Source organism: Podarcis liolepis, assembly GCF_965112155.1.
Source record: "Podarcis liolepis genome assembly, chromosome: 9".
Classification (NCBI taxonomy): Eukaryota; Metazoa; Chordata; class Lepidosauria; order Squamata; family Lacertidae; genus Podarcis; species Podarcis liolepis.
In genome coordinates, this window is record NC_139564.1 from 16,104,147 (window position 1) to 16,121,899 (window position 17,753).

The 17,753-nt window shown below is 44.2% G+C and overlaps 1 protein-coding gene across 2 annotated transcripts in view; it reads left to right on the plus strand.

The window, feature by feature from the left end:
• Window positions 1-17,144, plus strand: part of LOC310685756 (putative E3 ubiquitin-protein ligase HERC6) — a 121,452-nt gene extending 104,308 nt beyond the window's left edge. For both annotated transcript variants that reach the window (XM_083458627.1, XM_083458626.1), the window contains exons 9-23: window positions 887-1,014; window positions 2,183-2,242; window positions 2,806-2,902; window positions 4,086-4,275; window positions 6,748-6,899; window positions 7,314-7,430; window positions 8,454-8,564; window positions 9,343-9,513; window positions 10,699-10,845; window positions 11,646-11,812; window positions 13,254-13,320; window positions 14,152-14,222; window positions 15,322-15,505; window positions 15,642-15,744; window positions 16,332-17,144. In XM_083458627.1, coding sequence (XP_083314753.1) covers window positions 887-1,014; window positions 2,183-2,242; window positions 2,806-2,902; window positions 4,086-4,275; window positions 6,748-6,899; window positions 7,314-7,430; window positions 8,454-8,564; window positions 9,343-9,513; window positions 10,699-10,845; window positions 11,646-11,812; window positions 13,254-13,320; window positions 14,152-14,222; window positions 15,322-15,505; window positions 15,642-15,744; window positions 16,332-16,546 — 1,980 coding nt within the window. In that variant the 3' untranslated portion in view covers window positions 16,547-17,144. The remainder of the gene's footprint in view (window positions 1-886; window positions 1,015-2,182; window positions 2,243-2,805; window positions 2,903-4,085; window positions 4,276-6,747; window positions 6,900-7,313; window positions 7,431-8,453; window positions 8,565-9,342; window positions 9,514-10,698; window positions 10,846-11,645; window positions 11,813-13,253; window positions 13,321-14,151; window positions 14,223-15,321; window positions 15,506-15,641; window positions 15,745-16,331) is intronic.
• The last annotated feature ends 609 nt before the right edge of the window (window positions 17,145-17,753 follow it).

Sequence of the window (17,753 nt, forward strand, 5' to 3'; positions counted from 1 at the left end):
CTTTGGCGAACTGCTAATAATAACTTTAGTAATAACTGAAGATAATGAGGCTGAAACTCTTGAGTTCAAATCACATCTTGGGCCTGAACTCACTACATTGTGGCTTGCCTAAGGTGTTCAGTCTTTTCCGCTTCCTCTGCTTCTACATTCCTCCCCCTGACCCCAGGTGCAGTATGGGAAGAATAATTCTGAGCTTCCTAACCGGGCTGTTTATAAGGATTGCTGAGATAATTCTATCTGGAGTATAGTGAAACCTATAGATACACTTGCACATTCTGCATGGCATTTTGTGAATTGTCCCAATATTCAGCTGTAACAGTGAACTGCAGCTGTAGTTTTCACTACAGCTAAGTTTTCACCAGCTGATCTTTTAAACCAGGCTTCCTCAAACTCGGCCCTCCAGATGTTTTGAGACTACAATTCCCATCATCCCTGACCACTGGTCCTGCTAGCTAGGGATCATGGGAGTTGTAGGCCAAAAACATCTGGAGGGCCAAGTTTGAGGAAGCCTGTTTTAAACTATATGGACCAAATTTGAGTGGCCCATACCTCCTCTCAAACCTGTGCACCGCTTCTGGACTAAACATCAGGAAGAACTTCCTGATGGTGGGAGCTATTTAACAGTAGAGCAGACTCCCTCGGAAAGTGGGAGGGGGACTATCCTTCATGGGGGGGTTATGGACAGAGGTTGAAGGGCCACCTGCATTCCAGGGGGGTTGCTCTAAATGACTCTTGTGGTGGGGGGTGTCCCTTCCAACTCTACAATTCTGTGAAGATGATCTCTGTCCCTGTTGGGCTTCTATTATCAATGATTAGCCATGTGACACCGGGGGATACTCTTTGACATGACATTTTGTTTTGTATGTGACGTGTTTTTGTTTCGAAGGATTCTGCATATGCAAATACACCCACCTCTATGGAAACCTTGCCAAAGATTAGCATGATGGACAGGGCACTGATGGAGAAGTGGTTGTTGGCAACAGCTGAAAGTGTGACGCGGCAGACGGCCAAAAGGTTGCAGTCTATATTTTCTTTTCCTTTAACGGGAGAAAAAACAGAGCATAAACCTTCAATCCTGTTTTTATCAGGCTTTACAACTAAGACATCGTTGGAGAGCCACTGTAGACACTTCTGCTTTCTGTCAATAATGGCATTCTTAATTCTATTATTGCAACGATCCTTCCCAAAACATTAGACAGATTTACAATTTATTGTATAAGCCGGATAATAATAATAATAATAATAATAATAATAATAATAATAATAATAATAATATAATATTCATACCCTGCCCATTTTGCTGGGGCTCCCCAGACAAAACTGCAAAGAGGATTCTTTAGTAAACCAGTTGCCATGTATACTGCAGGTCTGTGGTTCCCCAACTTTCCCCATCACGGACCACTTGAAGATTGCTGAGGGTCTCAGGAGACTACTTAAATATTTTTCTGCCTGTTGTTGCAGTGCACTGTGCTTGATGCTGTCTTATTTTTTTATTTCTTATGGCAATTATATCTTGTTGCATTACAACTTGGAATGCCATAGGCTGTGAATCAGTAAGATACAACACAGAAAGTAAAAGAAGCAGTAAAAATGCATTTAAAAATTGATGTGAATATATATAATGCAATGGAATCCACATGAACACAGACACAGCTGAATGACACTCATGGACCCCTAGTGGTCTATAGTCCACAGTTTGGGAACCCCTGCTGCAGACAATTTTATGATGAGTCTTACTTGGGTGTTGGCAACTGGATGTTCCCTTGCTTCTGTTTATGACAGCATAAACTGTGGCCCTCCTGATGTTGCTAGACTACAACTCCCATCAACACCAACCATTGACCATGATGTTTGAGACTAATGTAATTTGGGAGGCCAACAACCTATGGAGAACTGCAGGTTCTGCACCCCAGATTTAAGCTCTATTTAGAATGCAATCCTAAGCGTACTTCCTGGGACCTGCTTCCAAAAACATAGGATTAATATGTTAATAGGGAACACTTCATAATCCAAAAGTATTAACATAGCAATTACTAGGGTTCCTGTAAGCTGGATTTTAAACTATTTCTAAATGATCCACTGGTACCCCCAGACAGAGTGCTTACATCAATATGAAATCCAACACACCTGTAACCAGGCTGACTTGTTGCTGGTTTTTAAAATTAGTCTCCTTTTTCTGCAGAGAAATCGAAGCAATATTTTCTTCCTCTCCTTGTTTAGCAGCAAGTTTTCTGAAACCACGGTAAGTAGCCGTCACTGCATGGGATGAAACATGCAGAAGACGCCCGGAAGTTTTGTTAGGAAATTATTTTGATTTTCTTACATAGTCATACCTCGGGTTAGAGATGCTTCGGGTTGCGCGCTTTCGGGTTGCGCACCATGCTGAACCCGGAAGTGCCAGAACAGGTTACTTCCGGGTTTTGGCTCATGCGCAGAAGCACTAAATTGTGCTTTGCGCATGCACAGAATCTCAACCCGTGCGTGCACAGATGCGGTGCTGCGGGTTGCGAACGTGCCTCTCACACGGATCACGTTCACAACCCGAGCATCCACTGTACAGTGGTACCTCGGGTTAAGAACTTAATTCATTCTGGAGGTCCGTTCTTAACCTGAAACTGTTCTTTGCCGGAGGTACCACTTTAGCTAATGGGGCCTCGCGCCGCCACCGCGCGATTTCTGTTCTCACCCTGAAGCAAAGTTCTTAACCTGAGGTACTATTTCTGGGTTAGTGGAGTCTGTAACTGGAAGCATCTGTAACCTGAAGCACCACTGTATAAGGTGTCAAAATGGTAACTTTACCCCCAGATCTGCCATGGAGACTGGCTGCTGCGTAGCAGTGGATCTTCAGAAAGCGAGAGAAATGCTTGAGGAACTTGCTACAACAGACTGGATTGCTGGCAGGGTAAGGGAGGAAAGACCCATTTTTCCTAGTGTCAACATTTGGGTGTGAGTGGTCCTCCCCCCCCCCAGTGGCGAGACTGGTTCCCATGGAGACTTGTAGGGCAGAAGGTGAAGAGGCCGACAGTATGTGGAGACAGAGCCAACCATTTCAAAGTTTGTCTCCATCCTTCTTCTCCCTCTTTGAGTTCTATAAGGAGCAACACTGGGACCGAGGAGCAGCTGACTGGCAGTGCCACCCCTTAGACTGATTTTCCTTAGGCTTGTAATCTCTGATGGATTTCGAAGAGCATGTGCACAATGGGTGATAACATGCGCTCTGTTCTGGATGCAAGCGCCTTTTTGGGGGAGGGGTTGCTGTTCATATGCTATCACCCCCCTGTCCCTCTTGTCAGTCTAAAGCAGCTGGAACGGTTATGATCCAGTTTGTGCTGAGAATGCACTTCTCAATGGCTTGCTGCATACGTGTGTACAGTGAGAGTGCTTTCTCAGGTCTACTGACATTGCGGTGCAGTGACTTAGTTGCCTCTAAGTCTAATCTAATCAACCTCTAATCAACGCAACAGTTTCAAACCCCCCTCATTCGAAAGAGAGAGAGTATTAAAAATACCACGTAAGGACTCGGCTACATTGGTAAAGAAACAGCAATTTGAATGCGCTATAAACATGCAACACCAGATGGTGCTGGAGAGCAGGAAATTTCAAAACGTGGTTTTCCGTAGAGATTTTTTTTCTTTTGTTATAACAAGCTAATTTCTGACTTACTTACAGTGTGTCCCCCACCCCCGCCCCGTGTCTAGATCCACCTTAAGTGAGGGGAAGAGAGATCACCGTTGCACACTAGTTTGAAAACATGCCCGCCTCTGTGTACAGACATCAAGGATGTTAGTACACAACGGTGTGTACAATTACAAACAGCTACGTGCAAACGTGCCGTGTGCATTACAATTGTATACAACCTTGGCTTCTGTTGGGTTGTTTTGCTGCTGCCCTTTGAACTGTCTAGCCCTACAGATGTCAGAGCCAATAGGAAGGCCTTAGCAGTGTGCTCCAATTCCTACATGTAAAGTTATTTACAAAAGTAAAGCTAAAAAGAAGTTAACTGTAAGGAGGTAGGAGCGGGTGTTTGCAATCCATACCCAGTTAAACATGCTGTTTTTCTTTCTTTTTTGCAAAATCGGCTGCAGATCTTTTCTTCTTTGCTGGACAACCTGATTCCTGCGCTTCCACTGAACTCTCCTCACCAGGAGGCTCTCTCCAGCTTCCTCCTGCTGCCTGAGTGCTGTGCATCGCTGGAAGCCCAGAAGATGCAGCATTTGGCTATTCCCTTTGCAAAGGCTGTCAATGGCCTGAGCAAACGCTCTTTGGACATTCTAGGTAATTGGAGGGTTGGTTTCCTCCCCACCCCCTGGTCACATGAAACCGCAGTTTAGTGTGATATCAGTATGTGATCACGATGTGAGCCTGGATTTCCAAAATGTGACGTCCAATGGGTTTGGAACAGGCTAGAGGTAAAAATAGGCTCCCAGGGAGTCCTTAGTGCAACAGTTCTTCTTGCTTAGGTAGTGTCAGGATACTGCCATCGGAACAGGGTGGGGAAGCAGAGGGGTAGTTGGGTTACAGGGAACCTCTGAAAATCTTGCGAAGCAGTTCCTCTTCCTGTGGTGAGGAAAGCCACACCTCCAGCGGGGAAGAGGGGAAGGGACCAGAGGATGCTGCTGGGAGCCTCAGCACCGCTCCTGGCCAAGCCGGCCAGGAGGGAAGCACGCCTCTTCCGTCGCCCACCTTGCGCAGAGGTGTAAAATGCAAAGAAGGAAGGAAAAGGCTGGGGGTGACGAAGCTCTTATGTTGGGGGAAGACCCGGAAATGACCCTCCGGGATTCCGCTAGCGACTGAGGCAGACATGACCTTGTGGCTCTGCACTGTAAATAGTTTTGCACCAAAATAAAACCTGTGAAAGACAGGTCGGAGTCCTGACTGGTTACTCACGAGCAACCACCATTGCCATCTGACAGGTAGATATGACAACTGTTGGAAGTAAGCTCACGAAAGGCTAGATTCTTGAAGGGACTCAAACCTAAGCAGTTCTTTTCGCGGGGTATGCATGCGTCCCAAGAAGTAACATATATTTGAAGCCCCTGCAATTAGCAATTCTGCAAAGAAATTTTGGACTCTTGTGACCTGTCTAAATCTTGCAGATTTGCTCAGGGTACATTTGCTCTCATTTTGCATTGACCAGCTTAAGTCTATTTTGCAATTCATCCTTGGTTTGCTTGCCATGGGGCGGTTCAGATAGTTTTGCTGAGAGCTGAACTCCCATGTCCAGCTGCTGCAAGTCTTGCTTGGCCAACTCCTAGCTTCTGAGATTTTGGTTGGCGTTGCTGCCTGCACAATGCCACTCATTAAAAACTTGCAATGAAAGCGCTGATTCCCAGGAACCATGAATCTGTCTTCTCTTGGGCTTCCATAGAAGGATAGCAAACACAGTCCTGCCTGTCTTGGAAGCCAAGTTGACATCGTTCCACTGTCCTTGCACAGAACTTGGTGTGGATAATGGAATTCTATAAAATCCAGTGATTTATTTGAGGAATGGAGATGGGAGTTTCTAGGTTCATAACGGTCGGAAGTGAAACTTGCAAGTGAGTTGGTGTGCCTGATGAAATGGGGTCAGCTTCAGTTTTGAGGCAAAATGCCCTCGAGGAGACCCCAGTGTTGCCCCACCCCCAAAGATTTCTAGATATTTTGATGAGAAGCAGAATGCCAAGTGTGGTGCAGTGATTAGTGTGCCAGTCTTGGACCTGGGAGGCCAGAGTTCAAAAGCCCACTCAGACATGAAGCTCACTAGGTGACCTTGGGCCTGTCGGCATGCAGAGGGCCGGGAGGCCAGCTGGTTATCCCCGGCTGGGCCGTCTCCTTCCAGCCATCCCACTGCGAAGACCATCACCTCTGCTCCGATGTAAATCAGCGACCTGGGCTTCTGAGCCAGGGCACACTATCAGCAGATCAAACTGCTCACACAGAATAGGCGTGAGGCTTGTGGAAGCATACTACAACTACAGATTTATTAAGCATAAATCAGGACAAAGAAACATGTCGTCTCTCTCTCATGTCATCTCCCAGTACGTTTCCAAGCACAATTCAAAGTGTTGGTGCTGACCTTTAAAGCCCTAAACGGCCTCTGCCCTGTATACCTGAAGGAGCGTCTCCACCCCCATCGTTCAGCCCGGACACTGGGATCCAGTGCCGAGGGCCTTCTAGCGGTTCCCTCATTGCGAGAAGTGAGGTTACAGGGAACCAGGCAGAGGGTCTTCTCGGTAGTGGCACCCGCCCTGTGGAATGCCCTCCCATCAGATGTCAAGGAAATAAGCACCTATCTTATCTTTAAAAGACATCTGAAGGCAGCCCTGTTTAGGGAAGTTTTTAATATTTAATGCTGTATTGTTTTTAACACTTGATTGGAAGCTGCCCAGAGTGGCTGGGGAAACTCAGCCAGATGGGCGGGGTATAAATAATAAATTATTATTATTATTATCTCAGAGAGAACAGCAAAAGCAAAAACTATACACACAACGGAAGTTCCCAGCATACTGTGCTGGAATGTGAACAGATATGTGACACGTAACAATCCCATGTCTGTTCCTTAAGGTGGAATGGAAATGTCGACAGGGCCTGCACTGCCTCTCAGCCTAACCAACCTCAGGTAATCTGATGCACTTTAAATAAGAAGTTTGTTGCAGCAGGACAACAAGCAGAAGAAAACAGGACTGCTTGTGTGGGGAAATATTCCTGTCTGAATAGTGAGCTGTGGGGAAGTAGAATAAGATTTGCATGTTCTTTTTCTTCTTTCAGAAAAATGTTGGTCCTTCTTGCCAGCCTCGCATTTAGACCGAATAGTTCAGATGCTAAAGAAAGTGGTGCTCTCTCAGCTGCCCTGTTACTCATACTACCCTGCCTGCCAGGTGTTGTTACCTCTCCTGGAAGTCCTGAAAAAGCTTTACAAGGTAGGCAACATCTTGTAAATGTGGGTTGATGATCTGGTAGCTATCGTATTTTTCGCTCAATAGGATGCACTTTTTCCCCTCCAAAAATTAAGGGGAAATGTGTGTGTGTCCTATGGAGCGAATGCAGGCTCCTTGGTTTCAGGGATAGCAACGCGAAGCCTCCAGAGCGCGGAGGGAGCGCTTGGGTTCCTTTTGCTGAAGCCGGGAGAGCAAGACTCTCCTGTCTTCAGCAGAGAGGGAGAGCTGCGCAGCGCCCCCTCAGACAAGCGGGAGGAGAAATGGAAGGGGCACCTTGTTCTCCCCCTCTAAAACAAGGTGTGTCCTATGGTTGGGTGCATCCTATTGAGCGAAAAATATGGTATTTCTAGGTGTAAAATCATATAGACCTCAACCTTCTTCTGCTTGTCTTTCAAGGTCAACAAGAGGGCTAACTGCAAGCTCCCGCTAAGCAATTTCTACATTGATGAAATCCGTCAAATAATTAATCCCTTTGCAGATTTGGCAAGGTGGCATGTATGGGTGGAAGCCAAGGTAAGTATGATTGCTTTGTGTCAAAAAGCTAAGAAATGCCAAGCTCGTGTATCTTGCATAAATTTGATAAGGGTGAGAGAAATGCTTCTGCATATCTTAAATGAGAGCATGTGCTCAGTCCTGTGTTTCTTGTTGAAGATCGTAGGTAGCAGGACTTGGGACAAGATTTCTGCATGTCTTTCAGAGAGGCTGCCCATCAGAATATATTATGGTAGATTTAGATAGCCAGTGTGGTACCCCTTCAACTTCTATGTGCCCTGGCCAGCATAGTCAATAGGCTTCACTAACCTCTGACTAAGAGGAACCCAAACTGACTCATCCTTTCTCCAGTTTAAGACAGTTTTTGGAATGCATTAGTTTGGTTTAGTAAAGTTCGCTGAATTAGTTCAAAACTGTTTGAACTACACCCAAAAGTAGTTCCCCTAGTTGCCGGATAAACCTAATGTGAATTTATTTCATTTTGGGTTAGAACGTTGAATTATTTCTAGTTCACCTTCAAGTGTGCATGTTTTGATGTTTTATTAGTCTGAACTGTATTTTACTTTTATTTTACATAGCAGTATATGTGAAATTACATATACAGCAGCTTGTCACATTCTGAGGATCCTTTGGATGAATTGAACTGAACGTGAGCCGAACTAGTTTGTTTTGTAAAGGGCAGAACACAAACTGAAGTTGGCTCCTATTTAGATTTTTGTCCCTTATTCAAAGTGAACTTTCCAAAATGAAGAAGCTACCTTGTTTGAGTTAGCTGTTCACACGTTAATAAACAGCATCCATTGTGGAAGGGTAGCCATTTTGTATGAGTGTAATCAACGTTTGAATCACACAGGGATGAAAGCATTTGAGAATTGTGGTAATGGCTGTCATATGGCAAACGACGCCATCTTTATTCTTGCCACAGAAAAGTGTATGTGAGAGAGTCAAAGTTGGGTGGAGACCAAAGACTGCTGGAAAAGGGAGTATGTTTGTTTGACTTACCACATGAACCCATTCTTTTAAACAACATTCTTTCTTTGCAAGAAACTGGACAAAGAGGACAACTGTCCCATCTCTTTGTGCTGCTTTCCTTTTGTCTACAATCCGCTGACGAAGATGGAAATATTTGATTACGAGTCTTATAACCTGCAAGAGGTAAGGGTGATACCTAAATGACTGTTAACCCAGCCTTGCTATTCTACTATTTCTTGTGAGATGAAAGGCTACGGTGAATTTGGTTCTTATTTTCGCACTCTTCTTAGTGTGCAGGAGTCTCTGCATGCAGAGACGGGTGCATAATGGAGGAGCAGAATTGTGTTTGCTCCTCCAGGCCATTAGCTATGTGGAAGTGACTCTTGCAGAGGACAGGGATGGGGAACCCTGTCCGAGGGAGGGCAATATATAAATTTAATAAATAAAAAAATGTATGTTTGTCTCTTCCCCCATCCCTCCAGCTCATCATTTAAGTGTTTTGTGCAGCCGCAACTGGATTTTTAAAAATATAACCTCCCACTCTTCTCTCTCGTTGGAATTATTTCTCATTATGCCTTTCATTCCTTCAGGGACTCCTGCCTGCCTTGAGTTTCTTTCCCGATTAGTATATGGTACTTAGCAATTTGTTATGTACTGAAGTTCTCACTCTGGGCCAGCAGGGGGATACTGTAGATAGATATGCAAATAAGGGATCGAAAGTGACGTTCAGTGATTGGATAGTTTTAGAAAATTGTTACAGTTACATTGTACTGGAGCTCTATATAAGCAGGCTGACTGAACCCTTCAGTTCAGTTCAGTTCAGTTCTGTTCTGGCCTCTGAATAAACAAGAGCTGTTTGAAGAATTGGTATGTCGTCTGATATGTCCACCCACAACTTAACACAATGAATGCCTACCTAGCGTCTCTGAAGCACTTATTAAATATGTGCCGCTTTCCGCAGATTGTAAAGGCCAATGCTTGTGATACATTGGTACGCAATAAACTCCTGAGAAAAGGCGAACTCCCTAAACTGCCTGTCTTCCCTTTGAGGGTACGACGCAAGAACCTTGTGGAAGATACTTTGCGCAAACTGAGTCAAGTAGAGGACATTAGCCTGAAAATGCAACTCTTGGTAAGCTGCCTAAGGCCTGCTAAAGTAATGCATAGTCATGTTGTTCAGGGCTAAACTCTGGAACTAGGTGAAACTGGGGATATTCCGACAAGGAAAGACAATCCCAATATAAAATAGCATGTCACTCAGCTCTGGACAAATTTGAAGCACATTATTTGGTGAGGTTTGTTTGTTTCGTTTGCTTTTTTTTTTTACATGTGTGACGTTGTTTTCCTGGGTGCTGCCTATTTCCATTTCCACAACTCTGGGCGGCTTTCAACAGAATATTAAAATACAATAGTCAATTAAAGATTAAACGTTTCCCTAAAGAGGGCTGCCTTCAGATGTCTTCTAAAAGTCTGGTAGTTGTTTTTCTCTTTGACATCTGGTGGGAGGGCGTTCCACAGGGCGTGTGCCACCACCAAGAAGGCCCTCTGCCTGGTTCCCTGTAACCACCACAAGGCCCTCGGAGCTGGACCTCAGTGTCTGGGCAGAACGACGGGGATGCAGACACTCCTTCAGGTATACTGGACTGCGGCCATTTAGGGCTTTAAAGGTCAGCATCAACACTTTGAATTGTGCTCAGAAATGTACTGGGAGCCAATGTAGGTCTTTCAAGACGGGTGTTATATGGTCTCGGCGGCCGCTCCCATTCACCAGTCTAGCTGCCACATTCTGGATTAGTTGTATTTTTCGGGTCACCTTCAAAGGTAGCCCCACATAAGCGCATTGCAGTAGTCCAAGCAAGAGATAACTAGAGCATGTACCACTCTGGAGAGACAGTGCACAGGCAGGTAGGGTTTCAGCCTGCATACCAGATGGAGCTGGTAAACAGCTGCCCTGGACACAGAATTGACCTGCACCTCCATGGACAGCTGTGAGTCCAGAATGACTCCCAGGCTGTGCACCTGGTCCTTCAGGGACACAGTTACCCCATTCAGGACCAGGGAGCCTCCACACCTGCCCACCTCCTGTCCCCCAAAAACAGTGCTTCTGTCTTGTCAGGATTCAACCTCAATCTGTTTCCTACAGCCCCAAATATATCCCATCTTATATCTCTCCCATGTACAGACTCCTGAACAGGGCCTCAAAAAAAAGGGGGCCCTAACAATTAAAGATTGGGTGGCCTAGTAAATGTGCTTTTCCTATTTTCTGTTCTCTCCTTTTGTGAGGTTAATATGGTTGGTTTTTATTTTTGGCTTGTAGATTGAATTTGAAGGCGAGATGCCTGGTCACGAAACCGGAGGGGTCTTGTTTGAGTTCTTTTCCTATGTGTTTGAGGAGATGGTGCAGCCAGACTATGGGATGTTTATGTGCTGTGAACAAAACTCCCCCATATGGTTTCCTTCTAGGGTAAGTATTTCAGACAGAGGACCTGGTCCAAACAAACATCTAGGTCAGACGTAGGTGACACCCCCCGGACCCCTTTTTTAAGCCAGTGGGCACATTCCCTTCTGATGTCCACATGCCACAGGTGTGTGGGGCCAGAGGTGAAAGTAGACAGAGCCCAAATGAAATTTTTTTTGCTTTTCTACAGTTGGGCTGTGTACATACAGTGGTACATTGGCTCTCAAATGGCTTAGTTGCTGAACAAATCGGAACACAAATGCTGCAAACCCAAAAGTAAGTGTTCTGGTTTGTGAACATTTTTTGGAAGCTGAACGTCCGACGCGGCTTACGCTTGAGTGCAGGAAGTTCCTGCAGCCAATCGGAAGCCGCGCCTTGGGTTTCGAACGGTTTCAGGAGTCGAACGGACTCCCGGAATGGATTAAGTTCAAGAACCAAGGTACCACTGAAGCATACTCAAGACACATTCTTTCCCTCAAAGAATTCTGGGCACTGTAGTTTGCCCTCACAGAGTTCCAGTGCCCAACAACCCTTAACAAACTACAGTGCCCAGAATTCTTTGAGGGAAAGAATGTGCTTTAAAAGTATGGTGTGTAGTCAGCCCCAAGCTACACTCACATCCCCCTCTGTATCCCCCCATACAGAGAAACAAGAGTTCTAGGACACATTCCAGCCAGGTAAAAAAAACACTCCCAGGATGTCGCTCTGCCGCTGGCCTTGGTTTGTCCATAACAGACCAGTTTCCTTCTTAAGGTGCATCTACCTTAGAACATCCAACCCATTTCTGTGATCTTGTGTTCTTGCAGCCCTCGGTGGAGAAGAATAAATATCTTTTCTTTGGGATCCTCCTCGGGCTCTCCATGTTCAACAGAGTCACTGCCTATGTGCCTTTTCCGCTTGCTGCCTTTAAAAAACTGCTGGGCAAGAAACCTACCCTTGATGATCTGAAGGAACTAAGCCCTGTCTTAGGGAGGTAAGTGGCTTGAATTCTTCCCACCTTTTCCCGTAGTTTCCAGTTTCTTGTTTTGCTTGGTAGGACCAGGCTGAGTCTCCTAACTCTAGGATATTCTATCCATTTAAACTTACAAAGGCCGTGTCACATTCAGCCTCCACAAGTAAAGGGAACCTCAGTACTGTGAGATGATTTTAGGCAAGAGTAAGGAAGTTCTGGCAGCCTAGATGTTGCTACATGGCAGGCCCTGACCATTGGACATGCTGACCACCAGGAGTTTGGGGAGTCTAGCAAAATCTGTAGGGATGCATCCACCCCTGATTTGAAACAAAATGATGCAAGACATGGAAGTCACCAATCAGATCTTCTGATATTTGTCTTGTTTTGGTTCCCCGCCCCCACTGAGTTCTTATAGTACCTTGGGAAACGGTTTAGGTAGGAAGAAACTGTGTGTGGAAAGGGTTAAATCCATCGCCCCACTTGGAGGCACTGCTGCAATCAAAAAGGGCTCCCCCCAAAAAACCTGGCATCAGGCTGTTAGAAACCACATAAGCCACTTAGTTGTCTAACAGGTGCTCAGTTGAGCCTCTTGTCTATAGACAAGAACTTGCGGCTTCTAAGGAAGGGTTTTCAGGAACAATTGTACTAGGGCCTCCTAGGAAGATTGGGACCCGCACCATTTCAGTAAGGAATTTACCACCTCCTGGAGCCAGACAGCCATCTCTTCCCTGCCAGATGCATTGAGCCCAGGAGCAATGATAGATTGATTGACATGTGCTTGATGAGGTATGTCCAAACACATGGACGTACACTTGGGGCCCTAAACTGAGAATCAAAGAAGAAAATAAGACCAGATGGATGGGGAATTTCTGAAACAACAGTGGGATATTAGCTCTGCCCAAGGCATGATGGAGAACAGCAATAACCAGGAAAAGATAGACATAATGTTTTACAAGGACAGGAAGAAACATCACGGACAGAATCATTGCCACACACAGGAAGAACAAGGATATAGTTTGAGTGCCTCACCTGTAGTTTTATAAATCATTTAATGTGTCAGTATGAATGGAAGTTGTTAATACTGCAGTTGTTGTATAAGGGATTGTTATTGTGACCGGAGTGTAATTGAAATTAATAAGATTTTGGAACGCAGAAATAAAATAAATGATCAAGCCATCAATTCTAGCACGCAGGGTACCACTAAATTATATAACTTGGTATCTGAATGATTGGTACAGTATTAGTAATTGTATTATAATTTGGCATTGTTATAATGAGTCTATTATTGGATTATTGTAATTGAAAGCTAATAAAAATGATTATAAAAAGAAAGAAAATAAGACCAGATGGGTTGGCCTTTCCCACTCTTTTAACTGTTTGAGTAAGGCTTCTAAATATATGCTGTAAACATTTTAGGGGTAAAAATATATCCATTTCTATTTCCTTTTGTTTTGTTAACAAGGAGTTTGCAGGCAGTTCTTGATTATGAGCACGATGACTTCGAAACAATCCATGAACTGACTTACAATGTGAGTACCTAAAAAAATATATATATTCTCTTCTTGTGACATGGTCACCGTGTCTCTTTCACCTGGTAATGTCTAAGAATCGCTTGTCTTTTAAGTTAACAGCAAGCAAGCAACTCCTGAAATGTGCTTTGTCTCATTGGCTAATTTTCTTCTTCTTCACCCTACTCCATTGTGGTATATTCTGGAGTGCTTCTTCCTGCAAGTGATGGTAGCTCTTTTGGGAATGTGGCTAAAATATGATATAAAAGCAACAGTCATGGAAATTCATTAAAAAAAGTCAACTGGTCCTCCCTAGAAATATAGCTGTTTCAACAGAAATACAATGGTACCTCGGGTTAAGAACTTAATTCGTTTCAGAGGTCCGTTCTTAACCTGAAACTGTTCTTAACCTGAGGTGCCACTTTAGTTAATGGGGCCTCCCGCTGCCACTGAGCGATTTCTGTTCTCATCCTGAAGCAAAGTTCTTAACCCAAGGTACTATTTCTGGGTCTGTAACCCGAAGCATCTGTAACCCGAGGTACCACTGTATAGCTATTTCAACAGGCGTGGTGCTTGTACCTGGTCCATGAACCCCTAAAATGACTTTTAATGACTGCATCGTTAGCCAAAGCTGTTCATAGAATTCCCTGTAACTTAAAGGTATTGTATGAAGCTTACCAATGTTAAGTGACAAAATTACAGTCTCTCTCTCTCTCTCTCTCTCTCTCTCTCTCTCTGTGTGTGTGTGTGTGTGTGTGAGAGAGAGAGAGAGAGAGAGAGAGAGAGACAGAGAGAGACAGAGAGAGAGAGAGACTTTGTTTTCAATGCCTTTCCTTAAACATATATTTCCAGATATCTTGGGACAACGTGGATGTCGACTTAATTCCAAACGGCCGTTCGGTCGCTGTGAACAATTCAAACAAGTATGTGAGGGGGATTGGCGGGTGAGGGATGAGACCAAAGCTGGAATTTGTTTATTTTGTTAGGACTTTTAAAGATACTATTGTGTTTTAGATTCATAAAACTTCAAAATGACATGATTTTATTAGTGAGGGTTTTTTTTAAAAAAAAATTTTGACCGTGAACTACTTTGAAGAGGACCTTTGAAAAGCAGTATGCAGGTTGGACTGTTATGTTGGTGACATCTTACTGTATTTTTCGCTCCTTAAGATGCACCTGACCATAAGACGCACCTAGTTTTTAGAGGGGGGAAACAAGAAAAAAAATATTCTGAATCTCAGAAGCCAGAACAGCAAGAGGGATCACTGCGCAGTGAAAGCAGCAATCCCTCTTGCTGTTCTGGCTTATGGAATAGCTGCTCAGCCTGAATTCGCTCCATAAGACGCACACACACTTCCCCTTACTTTTTAGGAGGGAAAAAGTGAGTCTTATACAGCAAAAAATACGGTACATTTCAGATTTTCAGTTCGCCCTATCCCCAAGGGCTCCACGTGTGGATAACAACAGTTGTTCGTCGATATCTGCAAGGGTTCCTTTCCCCAAAAATCCAAGTCAAATAAGTGGAATATAGAAATGGAAAGCAGGAGCTAGGCTAAAGGAAGTCTTTCAATCTGCAGTTAAAATAGCCCTAACCATTTTGAATTGCATCCCCTGGTCTGCTGCCATCTTGATCAATAAATTGTTTCGTTATGGTGTCTCCCCGGCCATTCAAATCTTCTGGGCCACTGGTACATTTTACATCACGGTATATCCTAGTAGGCCCAGAACATTAATTTTTAGGAGTCCCTAATATCTCTGTTAATGATCCTGGCAAAGGAACTTGTACATTGCTATTAAGTGAACACATGCAAACATAGTATGATTGAATAGAGTTCTGGATTTGGACCAGGAAGACCTAGATTCAAATCAGAGTTTGCCTGTAGATGGGTCTGCGGCCTCCTGGTGGCTGCTAAAGTTTCTATCTATCTATCTATCTATCTATCTATCTATCTATCTATCTACCTACCTAGGCAGTCAAATTACCTGCCCACTTATTAAATATTTTACCCTCATTTCTTCAAGGAAGGAGTTTGTCAACAAGTATGTGGATTACGTCTTCAACAAATCAGTGGAGGGAATTTTCCAAGAGTTCAAGAGAGGGTTTTACAAAGTCCTCGATGAACGGATGGTTGCCTTCTTTGAGCCTCAGGAACTGATGGATGTGGCGATTGGGAACGCAAATTATGACTGGGAGTTATATGAGAAGGTTGGTGGACAGGGGTGGGGTGTGTAGAACTACTTGCTAGGCCATCATTATATTGGGTTTATTTTATTTTTTTCAAGCTTCACTTATTCATCTTTCTCTTTGTCTGATTTCATTTTCCTTCCCCTTTTCTGTGAAGAACACTATGTACTGGGGGATATACAGTGAAACGCACCCTACCGTAAGGATGTTCTGGAAGGTTTTCCACGAACTCACTTTGGCGGACAAAAAAGGCTTTCTGTGTAAGTATCCCATTCGCAAGGCCCAACCTTCAAGCGGTCATTGATTGAAAGCCCCTCTTTTTCTGGAAATGAACTGGTGTGAGCCTGTCTTTCAAGCAGTGCGCTTGAAATCCTGCACTGAAACCTCAAATGATTCTCTTAATTTGCATATAGAAACAACATTGATATTTTCTTTCATAATGCAATGAGCCCTGGGCCAGCAGGGGCCACCCTGGGCCAGCAGGGGGATACTGTAGATAGTTTTCACTCAGGTCCACATATGCAAATAAGGGCTTGAAATTGACGTTCAGTGATTGGATAGTTACAGAAAGTTGTTACAGTTGCGTTGTAGTGGAGCTCTATATAAACAGGCTGGCTGAACCCTTCAGTTCAGTTCTGTTCTGGCCTGTGAATAAACTAGAGCTGTTTGAAGAATCGCTGTGTCGTCTGATACGTTCACCCACAACTTAACACTTTTGATCAAAACTGTACTGGGGAGGAAAGACAACTTGCAAAGCTAGATTGTAGCATTAAAAGATGTTTGGAATGTTCTGAATATTTTCTGTTTGTGTCCTTGCATTGTCTAATCCTCCTCCTTGTCGATTTAGTGTTTGTTTTAGGAAGTGACCGGGTCCCTGTGGTAGGAATGGACTCCTTGAAGCTAACAATCCACTCGCATAAGTCGCTCTCAGAAGAACATATCCCTGAGGCCCAGATCTGCTTTCACCTCCTTCTTTTGCCACCTTATTCAACCACAGGAAAACTGAAGGAGAAACTTCTCCAGGCTATTGAGAACAATCGTGGCTTTGGCAAGCAACTCTAATACAGGGACTTGCAAGATGTGTGGCTTTTGTCTTCAAATGAAGGGAAGTTTGTCTTATCAGGCAGTCTGCTCACTGGCCTTTTAACTAGCCTTTGGTCAGTTGATTGACTGATTTCTCTCTCCCCACACCCACAATTTAAGAAAAAATATTTTAGACCTTAGTATAGCCTGCTTCTATGTGTAATCACATCCACAGTGGCCTCATTACTCCAGGGCTAATTCATCCACCCAGTTATTTCCTAAATTGTTACATTCCTGTAGTTTTCCTATTATCCCACTTTCAAGGTGCATTTTAATGATTACTTTTAAAGGTACCATTGCAACAACAGCATGGACATTTTAATGTGTCAACAGATAGGCTGGTGCCTCACTCCATTTGGAGATGCAGAATGTTATCTTTTATTGTTCTTATTTATTTATATGTACCAAAATGTAAGTGAGAACACAGAATAGATTCAAATCAGCACACATTATTCTGGAAAGAGTACTAAAAGCAAAGTATATTGGAATTATAGACTTTCAGGCAAAACAGACTGTTCTAAACTGTGTGTTTTAATATTTTACAGTAAAAACCCTGCTAAATAAATTCTTAGCTGCTTATTGTCTCCTTTCTTTCCAAAGTGTCACTGTCTTAACTTGACCCATATGCAGCTAGTTCTATTGAAGCAATCCTCAAAGGATCATATGGGAATTTCTGTTTACAAGACAATTGAGGAACAGTTGAGGGAGCTTGGGTATGTTTAGCCTGGTAAAGAGGAGACTGAGGGGAGATAGCTATCTTCAAATATCTAAAGTGCTGTCACATGGAGGATGGAGCAAGCTTATTTTCTCCTGGTCTGGAGGGTAAGACACTAACCCATGGGTAGCCAAACTAAGGCCTGGGGGCCGGATCTGGCCCAATTGCCTTCTGGATCCAGCCTGCGGACGGTCCCGGAATCAGCACATGGATCAGAATGGGGAATCTGATCGTTTGGGCTGTGCCATTCCCTCCCCCCCCCCCACACACACACACTGCGGTGGCAGCGCCTCCTCCCTCCCTCCCTCCCTCCCTCCTGGTTTCTCCTCGCCCTGCCTAGAGGATGAGGGGTATCCAAACAAACCCCTGTGTTGCAAAGAGAACGTCAACAATGTCTAGGCAATGTCTTGGTCATTGTGTTGCCTAGAGGAGGAAAGGGGTGTTGGGATTCACAGAATGCTTGCTGTGTAA